General features: G+C 38.5%; 1 protein-coding gene across 3 annotated transcripts in view; it reads right to left on the reverse strand.

Moving 5' to 3' along the window:
- The window catches only part of LOC126081623 (24-hydroxycholesterol 7-alpha-hydroxylase), a 104,467-nt gene that overhangs the window by 61,646 nt on the left and 26,126 nt on the right, over nucleotides 1-16,695 (reverse strand). For 2 of the 3 annotated variants that reach the window (XM_049893570.1, XM_049893586.1), the window contains exons 4-7: nucleotides 14,786-14,935; nucleotides 13,782-13,875; nucleotides 8,877-8,987; nucleotides 3,302-3,392 (exon numbers count right to left, since the gene is read on the reverse strand). In XM_049893570.1, coding sequence (XP_049749527.1) covers nucleotides 3,302-3,392; nucleotides 8,877-8,987; nucleotides 13,782-13,875; nucleotides 14,786-14,935 — 446 coding nt within the window. The remainder of the gene's footprint in view (nucleotides 1-3,301; nucleotides 3,393-8,876; nucleotides 8,988-13,781; nucleotides 13,876-14,785; nucleotides 14,936-16,695) is intronic. The other variant, XM_049893577.1, reaches the window with a different exon arrangement.

The following is a 16,695-nucleotide window of genomic DNA, read 5'->3' on the forward strand; positions in this document are numbered from 1 at the left end:
TGGATTTTATGAGACACTAGGCTGCTGGATGTTGCTGAAATGGAGGGACAGGATCTGATGGATTAAGGGGGAAAAGCCAGCTGAAGAAAGAGAAGTTGAATGTGCCAAGAGCTTGGTGACTAATGAAACAAGGTCTTAGAGGCAATCAGAAAGATTGAGATCCACAGGCCCAGGTGGCCTTGGTCAGAAGAAGGCACAGGTACACAACAAGTAAAGATGGCTATGCACATAAACTACAAATCAGACCTTTGGTTATGGTGTTCATTATCAGTCCCCATTGTTTTCTTCGGGCGAATTTTATTATCCTGACAGTCACACCATATAATTTTGGAAAACAGTTGGGTTACAAATATAGCAATCATATTTTCTGAGCCAAAAATTGAGATGCATGGTATAGAATTTTTTTCTAATCTGAGTTTATTGATATGAAAAATCTTATAAAGGTATAAAAATTAAATCACATTTACTGTTATAAATGTAACACCTAGGGAATGGAAAATGAAGAGTGTTTTTAGAGGGTATTCAAAGATCTGCCCTGGCTAGACTGTGACCCTGTACGCAAAGCAGGGTTGGATCACACCATCAAGACCGTGACCACCAGGCTCAGAAGTGTGAACATTATTCCAGGAATATTTTCACATGCAGCATAACCAGAGCAGTGCTTAAGGAAGCTTCACATGAAAGCAGTTTGGGATAGAATGAAGAGAAAATTAGGGTTAAGTATAATAATTCAGGAATTCTGAGTAAAATTAACAAGATTTGCTAATTTGTATTATAAACTCTTCATCTAGACAGGCTGGGTTCAAATCACAGCTCTACAACTTAATAGCTGTGTGGTCTTGGGGATGTTACTTAATTGCTGTGTACCTCATTTTTCTCATGTGTAAAATGGGGAAAATAGTAACACTTAGCAGGGATAATTCTAGGATTAAGTAAGTCACTAGGCAAAGCACTTAGAACAGGCCCTGGCACTTCGCAAGTACCATCTGATTGTTAGTTATTATTGCTGCTATTCTTTCTATCCCCTGGGCAATATTAAACATAAAGAGCCACATGCTATATTTGTCTTGCATTTGAATCCCTTCAAAAGTTCAGCCAATTGATATGAAGATAACCATTTACTGCTATTTACACTGAAGAAAACTATGTTATTTCAAAAAACAACACTGAATAATACTTGTAAGTAGAAAACTCAAAGTTGAAATGTTTATAAGAAGATTACAAAACACCTGTAGTTGTATCAGTTTTGGTCACAGCAAGATTTATAAACCAGTAACAATTTGTCAGGCACTGTGTTATCCAATTTATATTTGCTGTATTTTCCTAATAACTCCATGAAATGGATATTATTTTGCCACTTCCCCAAAGAGGAAACAGGTATAAAGAAGTTGGTAACTTGGGTAAAGATGTTGTTGTTAGGTGCTGTCGAGTCAATTTTGACTCATAGCAACCCCATGTGACAGGGTAGAACTGCCCCATAGAGTTTTCTAGGCTATAATCTTTACAGGAGTAGATCTCCCATGGAGCCTCTGGGTGGGCTGGAACTAGCAATCTTTAGGTTATCAGCTAAGCACTTAACCATTGCACCACCAGTGTTCCTTGAGTAAAGATATACTATTTAGTAAACGTCTGAGACTGGATTTGAACCAAGCAATCTGACCCCAGAGCCTGCACTATATTATGAGGTTATAATGGGCAACTGAAATAATGTTTTTGGTTTATAAATTAAAGGTTACAATAAAATAACTAATTTCTAAGACTTTTACCCCCAAACGAGGTAACAAGGCAAAATATTCTTTGTAAGATCATTGACTTGATAATGTATGTTTCTCCTAAGAGCAAGGAACAAAATAAAATCATAAGCAAGAAAATGCTTTACAGAGTTCAAAACCCTAAAGCAATGTTAACATTCATTAATATTCATATGAATTCTTGGGCTTGAAATTGCTCACTGTCTCAAAGTGCTGATCAGATACCGAATCAGATGAGGGTTCTGCTAACTCAAAAATCAAGTGTAGAAAATTATTACAATTTTTTTTTTCACATAAGACCCTCAATTTGATATAAACGGTGACGGAGCTGCAGATGAAGGCTTAGCCAAGACATTCACCTCTTAAAGCTATCCACATACTATTACATTTGTTCATTAAACTGTTTCAGAAAATCTGTTTTGAGTAATTTTTAGGCTTCAGGCAGCTGGGGATACTACAGTAACCAAGACAGCTGTAGTTCTTGCTGCTGGAGGAGTTATATTCCAGTGGGGGAGAGTAAGATATAAATAAATACCCTAATAAATAAAAAATAATTCCTATAAGGGACATAGAGAACAAGGTAAGTTAGAAAATCACTAAGGGCAGAATTAAGGAAAGCATCTTTGGATAGGGTAATCCTAAAAGACCTATCTGCGGAGATGACATTCAAGCTGACTGAAGGATCCCTAAGAGCAAGGGAAAAGTTTCCAAGGACCTCCCCCCAGAGGCAATGGAGAGAAGCCTTCCCCCAGAGCCAGTGCCCTGAATTTGGACTTCTGGCTTCCTAAACTGTTGGAAAATAAATTTTTGTTCTTTAAAGCCACCCAGTTGTCGTATTTCCGTTACAGCAGCACTAAGAAACTGAGACACAAACCAAGTTATTTATTATTGTTTTTGTAACAGAGTACATTATGTGATACACTAAGGTTTGAAAAAAATTCTACTCCCCAATCAGTCCAAATCATGCTGAATAAAAAAGTAGTCGAGCCCTCTCTATTAGTGCTCATTTCTGCTTTTGAGAAAGATTACAAATGGAGAGCCTACATATGATCTAAAAAGTGCAAGACCACAATTCCTACCTACAATTCCTAAACCCGCAAATCTCAAGCAAGTGTAAGTTTGTTTTCTAATTCTTTTGGTGGCAAAATCTTACCCGAATTCCACATCCCATTGGGAGTGCTATGGAATACATACACTATTACTTGTGTGAAATCTGGAAAACTCTGAATTCCAAAACACATTTACTCCTGAGTTTCAGATAAGAGACTGGATTTTCAAATCAATTGAGGTGAGGGGGCCAAAGAATTTGAAGGAAAAAACCTGGATAAGTATGTAAACTTAGGCTTTGGAAATAAGGGAGTTGGACCTCTAGAACCCTTGACAGTTATTAAATTCTAGAATTCTACCTGGTTGCAACACATAACAAATTATGTTAAACTGTGAATTACATTAAATATCTATAAAATTATGGGCATTTAGCTTAGCTAAAAGTGACAGGCAAACATTATTAGATGTGTCTTCAGTTACATAATCTCATTCTGAATTAATACCTGCTGAGCCAAACACAGAGGCTATGTCTTCCATAATAGTCTTGTGGATCCTGGGATGAGAAAGAACAAATGCAAATGTCCAAAATGTAACCTTGAAAAGAGAAAACGTATGTCAAAATATGAACTGCTTTGAAAGTGAACAAACGCATATTTAGCATTAACCAGCTAACTAATTGCCCCCCAGTCAATTCCGACTCTTGGCAATCCTGTAGAGCCTGTGTCAGAGCAGAGCTGTGCTCCATAGGGTTTTCAAGGCTGTGACCTTTCAGGAGTAGATCACCAGGTCATTCTCCAGATCCACCTCTGGGCTGGGTTGAACCGCCAACTTTTTGGTTAATAGTCAAGTCCTTAACCATTTTGCCACCCAGGAACTTCTATATTTAGTACTAGCCACAGGGATTTAAAAGAAACACAGAAAATGTTTAGATTAATTTGAAAAGCATGTTACTAAAGGGTATCGTTGAAAACAATTAAATTTTGTAAGTGAGAAAGATGTTATTTATCACTAGGAGGTCAAATTCATAATTTTATTCTGTCACTGCAGTTAAACTGTATTGTTTACATAGGTTTACATAGGTTAAGCTCCTATCTTTTACTAAAGAGTGGAATTTTTTACTAATGAGCAATAAAATATTACATAGGTATGCACTAAAATTCAGACACAACGAATAATGACACTTAGAGCCCTAATTTAAGACAAAAACATTTTCTAAGATTTAATTTCTTTAAAATACAAATGAATTAGAAAATCATGTATACTGCAAATGAAACACGGTCACTTTAAATCAGCCCAAGAAACTATCCTATACTTAAAATCTCATAAATTAAATTATGACAGCACTCAGTATCAAAATAGGGTCATTTTAGGCCTGGATGTTCTTGAACCTAACATACTTGCGGGTCCTCTCTTGTCCAAACAAAATTTTTTCATCTATTTCTTCTTCGTGGTATTATAAAAGTATACTGCTATACACATTAAAAATTAACTTCCAATATTTTTGTTTGGTTGTTTGTTTCTATTTACACTATAAAGGAAACCAGTATAAAATCACTAAAAGAATCTTGGGTTTCCCTTCCACTTTTCCTAAAAAAATTTCTTGTGAAAGCAGTTTAATCTAGGAAATTCAGTCCTAAATAACTCAGAAGATACCTTGTGTAACTTAAATCTTTCTGCTGCTTTTGTTAGCCAACATTGCCCATGCCCAGTGCCGTGGAGTTGATTTCCAATATGATGTAACTTTAAATAACTCCAGTACTCCCCTCTGTGGTCAAAAGAGGAAGAGCAGTTGTCTGAAAGGAAATACCCAAATTAAATACTGCTCATTGCCCCCCCCACCCCTTTGTGACATTAAATTGATATTGCAAGAATATGGTACTGTTTACATAAGCAAGGTGAAAGGCAAAACTAAGGCCTTTACAACCCAGAGACTCTGGGAAGACCCAAGAGATCACCTAGTTCATTTTTACACATCAAACGAATCTTTAGAGAGCTGTTACATGCTCTCTTCTCCTGCCTCCCCACTCAGGCCCTTTCTACTGTTATCTATAGATGGGAATGTAGTTATTTGATTTAATTAATAACCACTCTATTCACAATTCATCTTATTTAAAGAGTCAGAGTTCAGGCTGGGGAAATATCTCTGTGATAGCATATAGATTTTCAGTTATACAAGTGATTCAGAATTTTATGTACTTAATCAGAGCTTTAGAGATTCACTAAAACTGGGTAAGACTTATTTTTATGACAAACGTAAGGAACTCAACTACAAATGGCTGTACAGTGGTGTTAGTTATCATTTTTAATGCCTCTTAACAGATTTATCTTCTAAAAACCAATGTTATTTTCTACTTAAAAAAAAAAAAAAGCAAGGTTCTCTAAAAAAAGAAAGAAAAGACAGAATAATCAGTAGGAAGTTTTATCTACATGAATAAGTGGCCCTGAAGGCTTTGTGTACCCACATTTGGGAAAGGAGCTCAAAACTGCTCTAACAGTACCGATTAATACTTTGTCAAAGAGGTCAAGTCCATGGTCAGGGCTGGGCAAAAAGGAAAAGGACTGCCTGGCTCAGTGAACCACAGAGGCCGCAACCACATGTCTTTCCATTGTTTCAGAGAGGTAAGAAAAAAGGTAAGGAGGGAAAAGGAGCAAAGTTCTCACCCCTCTGCCTTAAGGGAAGATCAACCGACTATGTTCTCCAGCATCATTTATTCATCCATTCAAAAATGATTTAACAAATATTTATGGAGTCCCTATTATATGCCAGATAGTCTTCTACCCATCATCGCAAACACAAATATCTCTAAGACATAATTCTTGCCCAAAGAACTTTCAAGTCTAGGGTAGATGAGGTACACACAGGAGAAAAAAATAGCTAAACATACAAGAGAAGTGGAAGGGTCAAAGGAGAAGTGCAGACAATAAATGCTGTGGGGAGCTAGGGGTGACATGTGGTGAGGTTGGGGGTAAAGGTTATTACTGACAGAGTGTTTAGGAAGAACTTCAGAGGAGAAGCAGCTGGAAAAGGTAAAATATCAATATTAAGATTGCATTTGGAGAAATGTTCTAAATAGTCCATTTGACAGTCTAGAATTTCTTGGAACTTGGAAGACTTTTTCTCCATAGAAAAAATTTCATGAATTATAGTTAATATCTTGGGCCAGTCCAACAAAAGACACCTAGCGCATAATGGAGCTTCCTAGTGACCTGGTACCAAGCCCATCTGAGGCCTGAGCTCTGAGTTCCCATGGAGTTCGGAGGACAAAGTAGGAAACAGAAGATAAGGATATGACATGGGCACGAAAAAAAGACAGGTCCCACCACCTACACCTCTGGAAGAACCTTCAGTGGCCCTCCCAGGAGGGACAGGAGGCCACAGAAGCCCAGACAGCAATGGCCACGCCCACCCTGCAGCCTTTGAGTGGTCAAGTATTTCCGAGCCAGTACAGTATATGTTCATTATTGATGGGCCACTAAAGCAATGATTGATTGCAAGCAGGGCAGTAATTTTTATAAGGAAAGAAAACTAACATTTATTGAGCACCTACTTTGTGCCAAGTACTATGAGCCACTTTCCACTTCTTTGCCATATAATCCTCACAACTATCCTATGAGATATAAATAGATAGCATTAATCCCATTTTATAGATGAGGGCACTGGGGCTCAGAAAGGCTAAACAATTGGCACACTGTCACAGAGCATGGCATGTGACTTTGGACCTGACTCTAAAGCTTTTCCAGGGTATCTGCTTACACACCAGGCTGCCTCTCTGAAAGTGCGAACAAGAGTCAGCAAGTTGGAACTTTTGCTAGTCATCAGATACCTCCTTTCTGAAATGAATGATTTAAATCCTTTCAGACCGGCACCAGCAACAAAATCCAAAGGACTGACTTCCCCTGTGTTAGATCAACAGAGCTTTGTATAGATTTCTTCTGGGGAATCTTTCTAATGAGATTTTAAAACTTAATCCTCTGACAGAAGTGACTGTTTTTTTGTTGCTTTCAGAGTTGTTTTGTTAGCTGCCTTTTAATTTTGCTATAGCTTAATCTGTTTCCAAAAAAAAAACTGAGGAAAAGTTAGAGAATAATATTAGAGGTACATAAAGATGGGGAAAAGATAAGACTATTTTTACTTGCCCATGCCAGATGAAATACATACATTTAACTGACTGACCCATATTTGAGCACAGAGGCCAAAATTTCTCTCTCTACTCTTTACCCAATAAGTTTTACAATACACCAAGGGAAATTAGAGTATCAGTGCTTAGAAAGCCTTTAACAACCTAGACCTTCATAAGGGAAAGGAAAAATGATACACAAAACTTCTTCCCTATTTCTCTTTATTGCAAGAGAAAGGGAGAGAAATAACCGCAGTTAACATTAACCATAGTTAGCATTAGAAATGAGTTATGAGTGTTTCTATTTCATAGATGGAGCCCTAGTGATGCAGTGGTTAAGAGCTCAGCTGCTAACCAAAAGGTCAGCAGTTCGAATCCACCAGCTGCTCCTTGGAAATCCTATGGGGCAGTTCCACTCTGTTCTATAGCGTTGCTATGAGTCAGAATTGACTCAATGGCAGTGGATTTGGTTTGCTTTGGGTTTATTTCATAAATAACAGATATATAAAAAAAGATTTCTCTTTACCTTCTCGTAAGCAGTAGCTTAGGCTAATGTGAGAGCCTAGTGACCCAGGAAACCAGTGTGCACTGGACATGAAGTGACAGACAAATCTCTTAGCTTTAATCTAGTTAACGACTGCTTTGAAAAGGAAACCCTGGTGGCATAGTTAAGAGCTACAGCTGCTAACCAAACAGTCAGCAGTTTGAATCCAACAGGCGCTCCTTGGAAACCCTACGAGGCAGTTCTACTCTGTCTTATAGGGTCGCTATGAGTTGGAATTGACTTGATGGCAATGGGTTTTTTGTTTTGTTTTTTTTTTAAAGGAACAGCTAAAAAGTCTCTGCTCTCTTTAGAATTATTGTGAAAATCCTATAGGTGTATATTTCATTCTTTTGATATGCTATTCTGTGGAGCGGTAAAACTCTGAAATGAAAATACTGGTTAAATATACAGTATATATAAAATAATACAGGAGAAATCACACTGTTTACATTTATTAAGTGATATGTGTACAGAATATTTTAAAAAAAAAAACCCAAAAACTTCTACCCAGCCTTCTGCTTAACCAGGCCATTGAAATCTAATGATCCAGTAAAAGACAAAATAATCTTTCATTTTCTTCTTTGCCCATTTAAAAAAAAAGTGTGGGTATAAAAACATGAGCTCAGGGTAAACACTGCTAGGGAAAAACAGAGAAGCAATAGAGAAATTAAGTTAAACTGCTCATGAATGCTCACAGGGAAGCTTACTGGGATCCAAGATGCCAAGGAATGCAAACGGGAATGGCACACAGACAGAGTGGGTACAGGAAAGACAAAGAACCAGTAGTCACTGGGTGCCAGTGAGACTTATCTCACTGAACCCTCACAACAACCTTGTAGAGAAATAAGTTACCACTGATTGAGTACCCAAGTCCTAGGATCATGCTGGGAGTTTTACGCAAATCCTCCCATTGTACCGATAAGGAAATGGAGGCTCAGAGAGTTAAGGAGATGCTGTAGCCATGGCTAGGGGTATCTAGATTTAAGCCCAGTTCTATCTGAAACTCTCCTTTTTCCTACTCTCTCCCCAGCAAAAGGTTGGAGCCAGGCCTTATTTATCTTTGCAGTGCTGACACTAAGCACGTTGCCTGACTTATAGAAAGGACTCCACAAGCAGATGCTGTCACTTCTAGCCCCAAAGAGCAAGCCTTTCCCTTGGCCCCTTACACACTATCTGGTAGAGGACAGAATTCGCTTCAGATCTCGGCTTTGCTTCCTTTGTGACCTTATCAGATTTCATTAGGCATTCAGTTTTGTTTTCCTATCTAACAACCAAATCCATTGTAGTCTTTTTCTCCCCATAATAAGAAGGGAAAGGGCTGGGAAAAAGAAGGAAAAAAGAAAGAAAGAAAAATGAAGAGAAAAAATAAAAGTTTAGTAGACTAAAATATAACCCTTGATTTTCTGATACACTTACGGGAACAGCATTGGACAGAGAAGCCCAGAGTAGTAAGAGCGCATGATTGGAACCATCTTGCTCATTTGTTTCCATCTTGATAACATCCAGCACAGCCTGCATCACTGTCTGCTTAAAAGAAAGAAATATTGTCAAACCACAGCTTGGTGGCCAAGAGTCACGTTAACGAACAACAGACTATGCATTTTTCTTTCATTCAAAAGGTACTATTCTTGCCATTCCTGGATTTGGTGCTCAAAGCATGCTAAAGGATGTACATACTTACCGGTAGTACTGAAATTAGGAGACTCTGCAGCTTACTGCCTTGGTTCAAATCCCGGCTCAGCAATTTGAGAGCTGTGTGACCTTAGACAAGTTACTTTAACCTCTGTGTGCCTTAGTTTCTCATCTATCAAATGGTCATATGATACCTACTTCACAGGATTGTTGTGAGAGTTAAATGACTTAAAACAGGACCTAGTACATACTGTTTTGATAAATGTTATTATCTTAAAAAAAAAAACCTCTACCACCAGTTGCCATGGTGTCAAGTAGATTCTGACTCATGGAGACCCCATGTGTGTCAGAGTAGAACTGTGCTCCGTAGCGTTTTCAATGGCTGATTTTTTAGAGGTAGACCACCAGTCCTTTCTTCCAAGGTGCCTCTGGGGAGACTTGAATCTCCAACCTTTCAGCTGGCAGCCAAGCACATTAACCATTTGCACCCTCAGAGACTACTAATAAACTCCTGCTCTTAGGAAAATGCAAGCAACACAGAAACACAGATCCTTGCAACATTCAAGAAAAAACCCTACCCCTACCTGCCACGCAGGTTTTCAGCCCATACAACATGGGCGAAAGAACTGCCAAGCCAGTATATTAAAATACAAACTGACATTTAACTTGAACAGTAGCAGCTCAGAGCAGGCCGCCTTCCAAGGCCGTCTACTGTGGTTGCTCCCAGGTCACCCCACAAACTTCATGATACCATTTTCTTCATGGGGTGAGTTCCTCAGATTGGCCTTTGCCAGTGGTCTCTCCCCATTATGGGGAAGAAATTCAGATACTATAACATTCATTAAATTACTTCTGTACTTTTATTCTTAAATAATTCAGGTTTATCATTATGAGCTGCCAAGGAGTAGGCCCCAACTCATGGGGACTCCATGAACAACAGAACGAAACACTGTACCATCCCCATGATCAGTTACAGATCAGACCATTGTGATCCACGGGGTTTCCACTGGCTGATTTTCAGAAATAGATGGTCACGCCTCTCTTCCTAGTCTGTCTTAGTCTGGAGGCCCCACTGAAACCTGTCTGTTCAGCATCATAGCAACACGCAATCCGCTGCTGACAGAAAGGTGGTGGCTGCATATGATGTGCACTGGCGGGAATCAAACCTGGGTTTCCCTCATGGAAGGTGAGGATCTTACCACTAAACCACCACTGCCCTCAATTTAGGATTAGGTGATAGAAATAATGATAGCTCATTTACCACTTGTAAACTGTTTTAAGAGTCTGACAAGTATTTAACTCATTTCAATCCTCACCCCAACTCCAAGAAGTAAACATTATCTTCATCATTTCACATATGAGGAAACTGAAGCACAATAAATTTAGATAACTTTGCCAGGGACACATAGCTTGTAGGTGGTTGAACTGGGATCCAAACGCTTTGAGCCTGGCTTCAGAGCCCACATTCTTAGCCACTATGCTGTACCTCCCACTTAGAGACACAATCCATAACTCTCACGTATTAGGGATTAAGAGAACTGCACTGCACAATACAACAGTTTTAAGATGTGATGACACAGAAAATAACTACTATTACCAAAGAAAATACATGATTAAGACTGCTGCTCTTACCAAGACACGCAATTTTACAAAAGCGATTTTACCACTCTAATTCCTAGCTTTCTAATAGTTCCCAGTTTTCTAATTAGTAAAGTTGTTGTGAAAAATAAATGAGATGGTGCATTTATAAAATGTGTAACACTACACCTGGCACAGAGTATTACCAGCTGCCACTGAGTCAATTCCAAGTCAGGGTGACCCCATATGCGCAGGGTAGAAGCAGATCGCTAGGACTTCCTTCTGAGGTGCCTCTGGGAGGATTCAAACTGCCAACCTTCTGGTTAGTAGTTGAGCACTTAATCATTTGTGCCCACCCTGGTACTCCTTGGCACAGAGATAAGCTTATGTCTTACTGTTATTGTTCTTATAATACTGGATTAGTAGAACTGAAAATAGTTTTTAAGTATAAATTCCACTTACAGGGGGTTTCTATCTAATTGCAATATATGTTGTTGTAGCACAAAGCTATAAAGCCTACACTTACATCTCTGAAAATCCTATAGATACATTTCATTCCTTTTATATGCTATTCTGTGGAGCAGTAAAACTTTGAAATGAAAATAAAATAAAAACACGCCATCAAGTCAATTCCAACACACAGCAACCCTACAGGACAGAGGAGAGCTGCCCCACAGGGGTTTCTAAGGAGCACCTGGTGGATTCGAACTGCCAACCTTTTGGTTAGCAGCCACCAGGGATTCCTGAAATGAAAATACTGGTTTAATACACAGTATATCTAAAATAATATGTGAGAAATCACATTTTTTTTATATGTACAGAATATTAAAAAAAAAAAAAAGGAAAACCAAAAACTTCTACCCAGCCTTCTGCTTAACTAGGCCATTGAAATCTACTTATTCAGTAGAAGACAAAATAATCTTTCATTTTCTTAGCCCATTTTTTTAAAAAAAAGTGTGGGTATAAAACCATAAGCTCAGTGTGAACACTGCTAGGGAAAAACAGAGAAGCAATACAAAAATTAAGTTAAACTGCTCATGAATGCTCAAGCTGGATTCTTTTTCAAAGTCTGAAATGTTGGACTAGCTTCAGTAAGTTCAAATTCTGTCTTCATTCGTGTAGGAGTTAGCATGACTATGATTAAAAAATGCCTCATTTCTTCACAGTAAGAAAAATAGACTCTTCTTGAAGTAGCGTCAGAATGGAATTTTAGCTGGGGTGCTACAAATCCTGTTTACTACGTCCCTAAATTACAGATCTGTCTGGAGGCATTTTTTATACACACGTGGCCTTGCCTCTACATCGTGAAAAATAACTGCAAATAAAAATGTGTGTTTGTTGGCCTCAGCTTGTAAAACAGAAACATTAACTGAGACATAGTTTGCCAATGAAGGGGGCTGCAGTACATTCAGGAGGGAGATGCCTAAATATTCATACACATTTATTCCTTTTCTAAGATTATCCTCCTCTCCAGTGTTAAGCAGAGTTGTTTGTAACCACACTTGCTACATACCTAAACACAAACAAAAACTGTGGATATTGTTGTTAAATACTAAAAGGTTTGAACTGTTTCTTTAAATGGTAGTACCAATGGTAACAAACTCTTAAATACAGTCCTTTCTGTGCACCAGGAGTGGCCCCTGGGGGGTGCAACTGGTGAACACACCCAGCTGCTAATCAAAAGGTTGGAAGTTGGAGTCTAGTTAGAGGCACCTCGAAAGACAGGATTGGTGATCTACTTCTAAAAATAAGCCACTGAAAACCCTTTGAGGCACAGTTCAACTCTGGTACGCATCAACTCAACTACAAACGAACGTACCAGGCACTAAGTGCTTTACAAATAGCAATTATTTAATCGTCACAACAACCTTATGAGGTAGGTATTACAAACCCCATTTAGCCCTTTGGTGGCCCAATTGTTTTCTGCCCTGAGTTTTTTGTGATACCATGTGTTTTCATTTAATGGAAGCATGCTCAATCATTGAGTGTATCTGAATTTTTGATAGGTAGTATGGATTTTTTTTTTCTCTCCCCCTCCCACAAGTCTACCGTGTTTAGTGGTACATATGAAGTACCACTAATTATACCCCAGAGTCCCCTCTGGTGTCTATTGGTACATATGTGTAACAAATAAAAACTTTTCAAAATTTCTATTTTTCCTATCAAAAATTCGGACACACAATATCCTGTAAAAACCATTTGGAGCACACGCCCATTTCTTCAGCTTCAAACAGTCATAAAGGCCCCTGCCGTGCAGCAGCGCATTCTGTCAGTGGTACAGCAACTTCCCAATAAACCCCAGAGGCTGAAAAGTTCACAGTCGCTTCATGTTCCACCAGGCACAAAAGGGTTAATAGATGCGTAAACTGAGACTGAGAGGTTAAATATCATGTCCAAAGTTACACACCTGGTGACTGGATTTGAGCCCAGGCAGTCCAAACCAAACGCATCCCGTCTCTGAGAGTGAACCTCGGCATCAGGTACTTTTTAAAAGTCCCCAGAGGTGATTCTAATAAGCAGCCAGGGTTGAGAACCATTCATCCGGAGAAATGGTTCTCAGATGTCAGCAGCAACAGAACCACCTGGAGGTTTTGTTAAAGCACAGATTTCTGGGCTCCTCCTATTTTCTGACTGAGTGGTTCTCAGGTAATGCAGGTGCTGCTGGTCTGGGACCACACCTGGAGAGCCACAGGCTTAGACTAACACTTGGGACATCAGCTCCTAGTGCCTTGCTTTTTAATTCATACCACATTATTCCTTGAATTTTTTGAAAAGAGAAACATCTACCTTATGGAGCTTTATTAGCCTTTCCTGATTTGCCATTATTCCCACCTGTCACTGTTGACACAGTCTGCTGTTCACTAACGTATAAATCAATGAAAAGCCTCAGAATTTTGTTTGTAACCTCAGTTTTATCTTACATAAAATAAGGTAAATACCTACCTTGCTGTTGTGAGAAGGTAATATGTGTAAATATGTCCAGCACAACGCTTATAACAAAAATGCTATCTAATTAATCTCAATTTTTTAGCAGTAATATAATTTTAGCAATCATATTTTATGAATATCTTTATCTCATATATTGTAGCAAAAAAGCCAAAGAATACTTACCATGGAATTAACTTTTGTGGGTTTATAAGTTTTTATATCTGGAATGTTTTCCTCAAGCAGTGCTAGGAGCCACTTTTTGGACTTTGACCAGTTTCTATGTGAGAAAAAAATATACATAGAAATTAATTTTTGAAAGTACATTAAGAGTAGCAGGTCACAGCATAAAAGGTGAATATCTATGTAATTATAGTTACTTCCTCAAATTTTGTCTTCATTTTCAGCTAGAATTTCATGGGAGTCCTACCTTCAAACTTATTAGCCCACAAATAAAATTGAGAGGGCCAGGCAGCCACGTTTGAGTGTGTTTTGTGAATAAATGTTTACATTCCTACAGGACTGGCATTGAATAAGAAAACAGGGCCACACAACATGCTCTGTCTGCTTTTACTCTGGCTGTTTTAAGTTGTGGGAGGATAAGAACACAGCCCAGCGATCAATTGCTGGCAGGGTTAAGCCAGATAAAGCAAACTGGTTTAATCTTTTTTAATCTTTTCTACCAGTCACCATTTTAGACTTACTGCCAAGAAATTAAAAAAATTATTCAGTTACTTTGCATTTGAACCGCGTTATACGCATTAATCAGAGCCAACTGTGAGAAATACATTTCACCACACAGATAGATTATAGATTACTTTTGCCTCGGGAAGAATGAGGATGGTAATGTCTAATTCTGAGACACCGGAATTTAGCATGGACAAAAACTGTGGCAATAATAACCTATAAATAGGGCAAAAGGCCTCAAAATAAATTCTTCATTCTATTTCCATTTCTTTTTCTTTGCTTTTCTTTTCTCTCATCAAAATAAGAAAACAAAAGGGTGAGGGGAGAGACCATCTCTCTTCTTCTGTCCCTACCTCAACATGCACACAACCAAAACAGGTCATAAAGAAATAGCTTCTCTCTTTTCCACCTAAACTGCTGTTATGTCTGCTTAGAACAGAGAAATGTATGGAGTGCTGAGAGAAGCTTGGTCAATGAATTAATTATAGGAAACAACTCTCTACCTTAGGAGACATTCTGGCATCTGGGACCCATACTCAAAACCTTCATCATAAGTTTGAAAATGTCGATGGAATTCCATGATTTTACTCTTGTTTGTGGGAAAAAAATCTTTTTTAAAGAGTATATTCACGATGGCTGGATAAAGGAGAAGCCTACAAAGACATAAACACGTAACAAGTCATACCCAATAACAAAAAGTAGAAAGACATAGGATACAAAAAAAAGGCATTATTTTATAGCTATACATTAAAAAAAAAAAATTAGAGGTAAATAATAATATGTGACAGACTCTTTGGAGGAAAAGTCGCTTTTAAGAGGCTGTAATATTTGCTTACTGCGGTTAAGATAATTTAGGGGTAACAGAAATGTTGTTGTTGGTAGGTGCAATCAAGTCAGTTCCGACTCATAGCGACCCTATGTACAACAAAACACTACCCAGTCCTGTGCCATCCTCACAATCCTTGCTATGCTTGAGCCCGTTGTGTCACCCCATCTCATTGAGGATCTTCCTCTTTTTCGCTGACCCTCTACTTTACTAAGCATAATGACCTTCTCCAGGGCCTGATCCCTCCTGACAACATGTCCAAAGTATGTGAGACGTAGTCTCGCCATCCTTGCTTCTAAGGAGCATTCTGGTTGTACTTCTTCCGAGAGAGATTTGTTCATTCTTTTGGAAGTCCATGGTATATTCAATATTCCTCACCAACAACACAATTAAAAGGTGTCAATTCTTCTTCAGTCTTCTTTATTTATTGTCCACCTTTCATGTGCATACAAGGCAATTGAAAACACCATGGCTTGAGTCACCAGTATCTTAGTCTCCAAGGTGACATCTTTGCTTTTTAACACTTTAAAGAGGTCTTTTGCAGCTGATTTGCCCAGTGCAATGCGTTGTTTGATTTCTTCACTGCTGTTTCCATGGACGTTGATTGTGGATCCAGGTAAAATGAAATCCTTGACAACTTAAATCTTTTCATCATGATTTTGCTTATTGGTCCAGTTGTAAGGATTTTTGTTTTCTTTCTATTGAGGTGTAATCCATAGTGAAGACTGTAGTCTTTGATCTTCATCAGTAAGTGCTTGAAGTCTTCTTTTAGCAAGCAAGGCTGTGTCATCTGCATATCGCAGGTTGTTAATGAGTCTTCCTCCAATCCTGACGCTCTGTTCTTCTTCATATAGTCCAGCTTCTCAGATTATTTGCTCAGCATACAGACTGAATAGATGTGATGAAAGGATACAACCCTGATATGCACCCTTCCTGACTTTAAACCACGCAGTATTCCATCATTCTGTTCGAAAGACTGCCCCTTGATCTATGTACAGGTTCCTCATGAGCACAATTAAGTGTTCCAAAATTCCCATTCTTCACAATGTTACCCATAATTTGTTATGATCTACACAGGTGAATACCTTTGCATAGTCAATAAAACGCAGTAAACATCTTTCCAGCATTCTCTGCTTTCAGCCAGGATCCATCTGACATCAGCAATGATATCCCTCATTGCATGTCCTCTTCTGAATCTGGCTTATATTTCTGGCAATTCCCTGACAATGTACAGCTGCAACCACTTTTGAATGATCTTCAGCGAAATTTTACTTGCGTGTGATACTTATTTCATCTGTATGCTCAGCAAATAATCTGAGAAGCTGGACTATGTGAAGAGGAATGGGGCATCAGGATTGGAGGAAGACTCAGTAACAACCTGTGATGTGCAGATGACACAACCTTGCTTGCTGAAAGTGAAGAAGGCTTGAAGCACTTACTGATGAAAATCAAAGACTACAGCCTTCAGTACGGATTACACCTCAGCATAAAGAAAACAAAAATCCTCACAACTGGACCAATAAGCAACATCATGATAAATGGAGAAAATATCGAAGTTGTCAAGGACTTCATTTTACTTGGATGCAC

Source organism: Elephas maximus, chromosome 1, assembly GCF_024166365.1.
Source record: "Elephas maximus indicus isolate mEleMax1 chromosome 1, mEleMax1 primary haplotype, whole genome shotgun sequence".
NCBI classification, from domain to species: Eukaryota; Metazoa; Chordata; class Mammalia; order Proboscidea; family Elephantidae; genus Elephas; species Elephas maximus.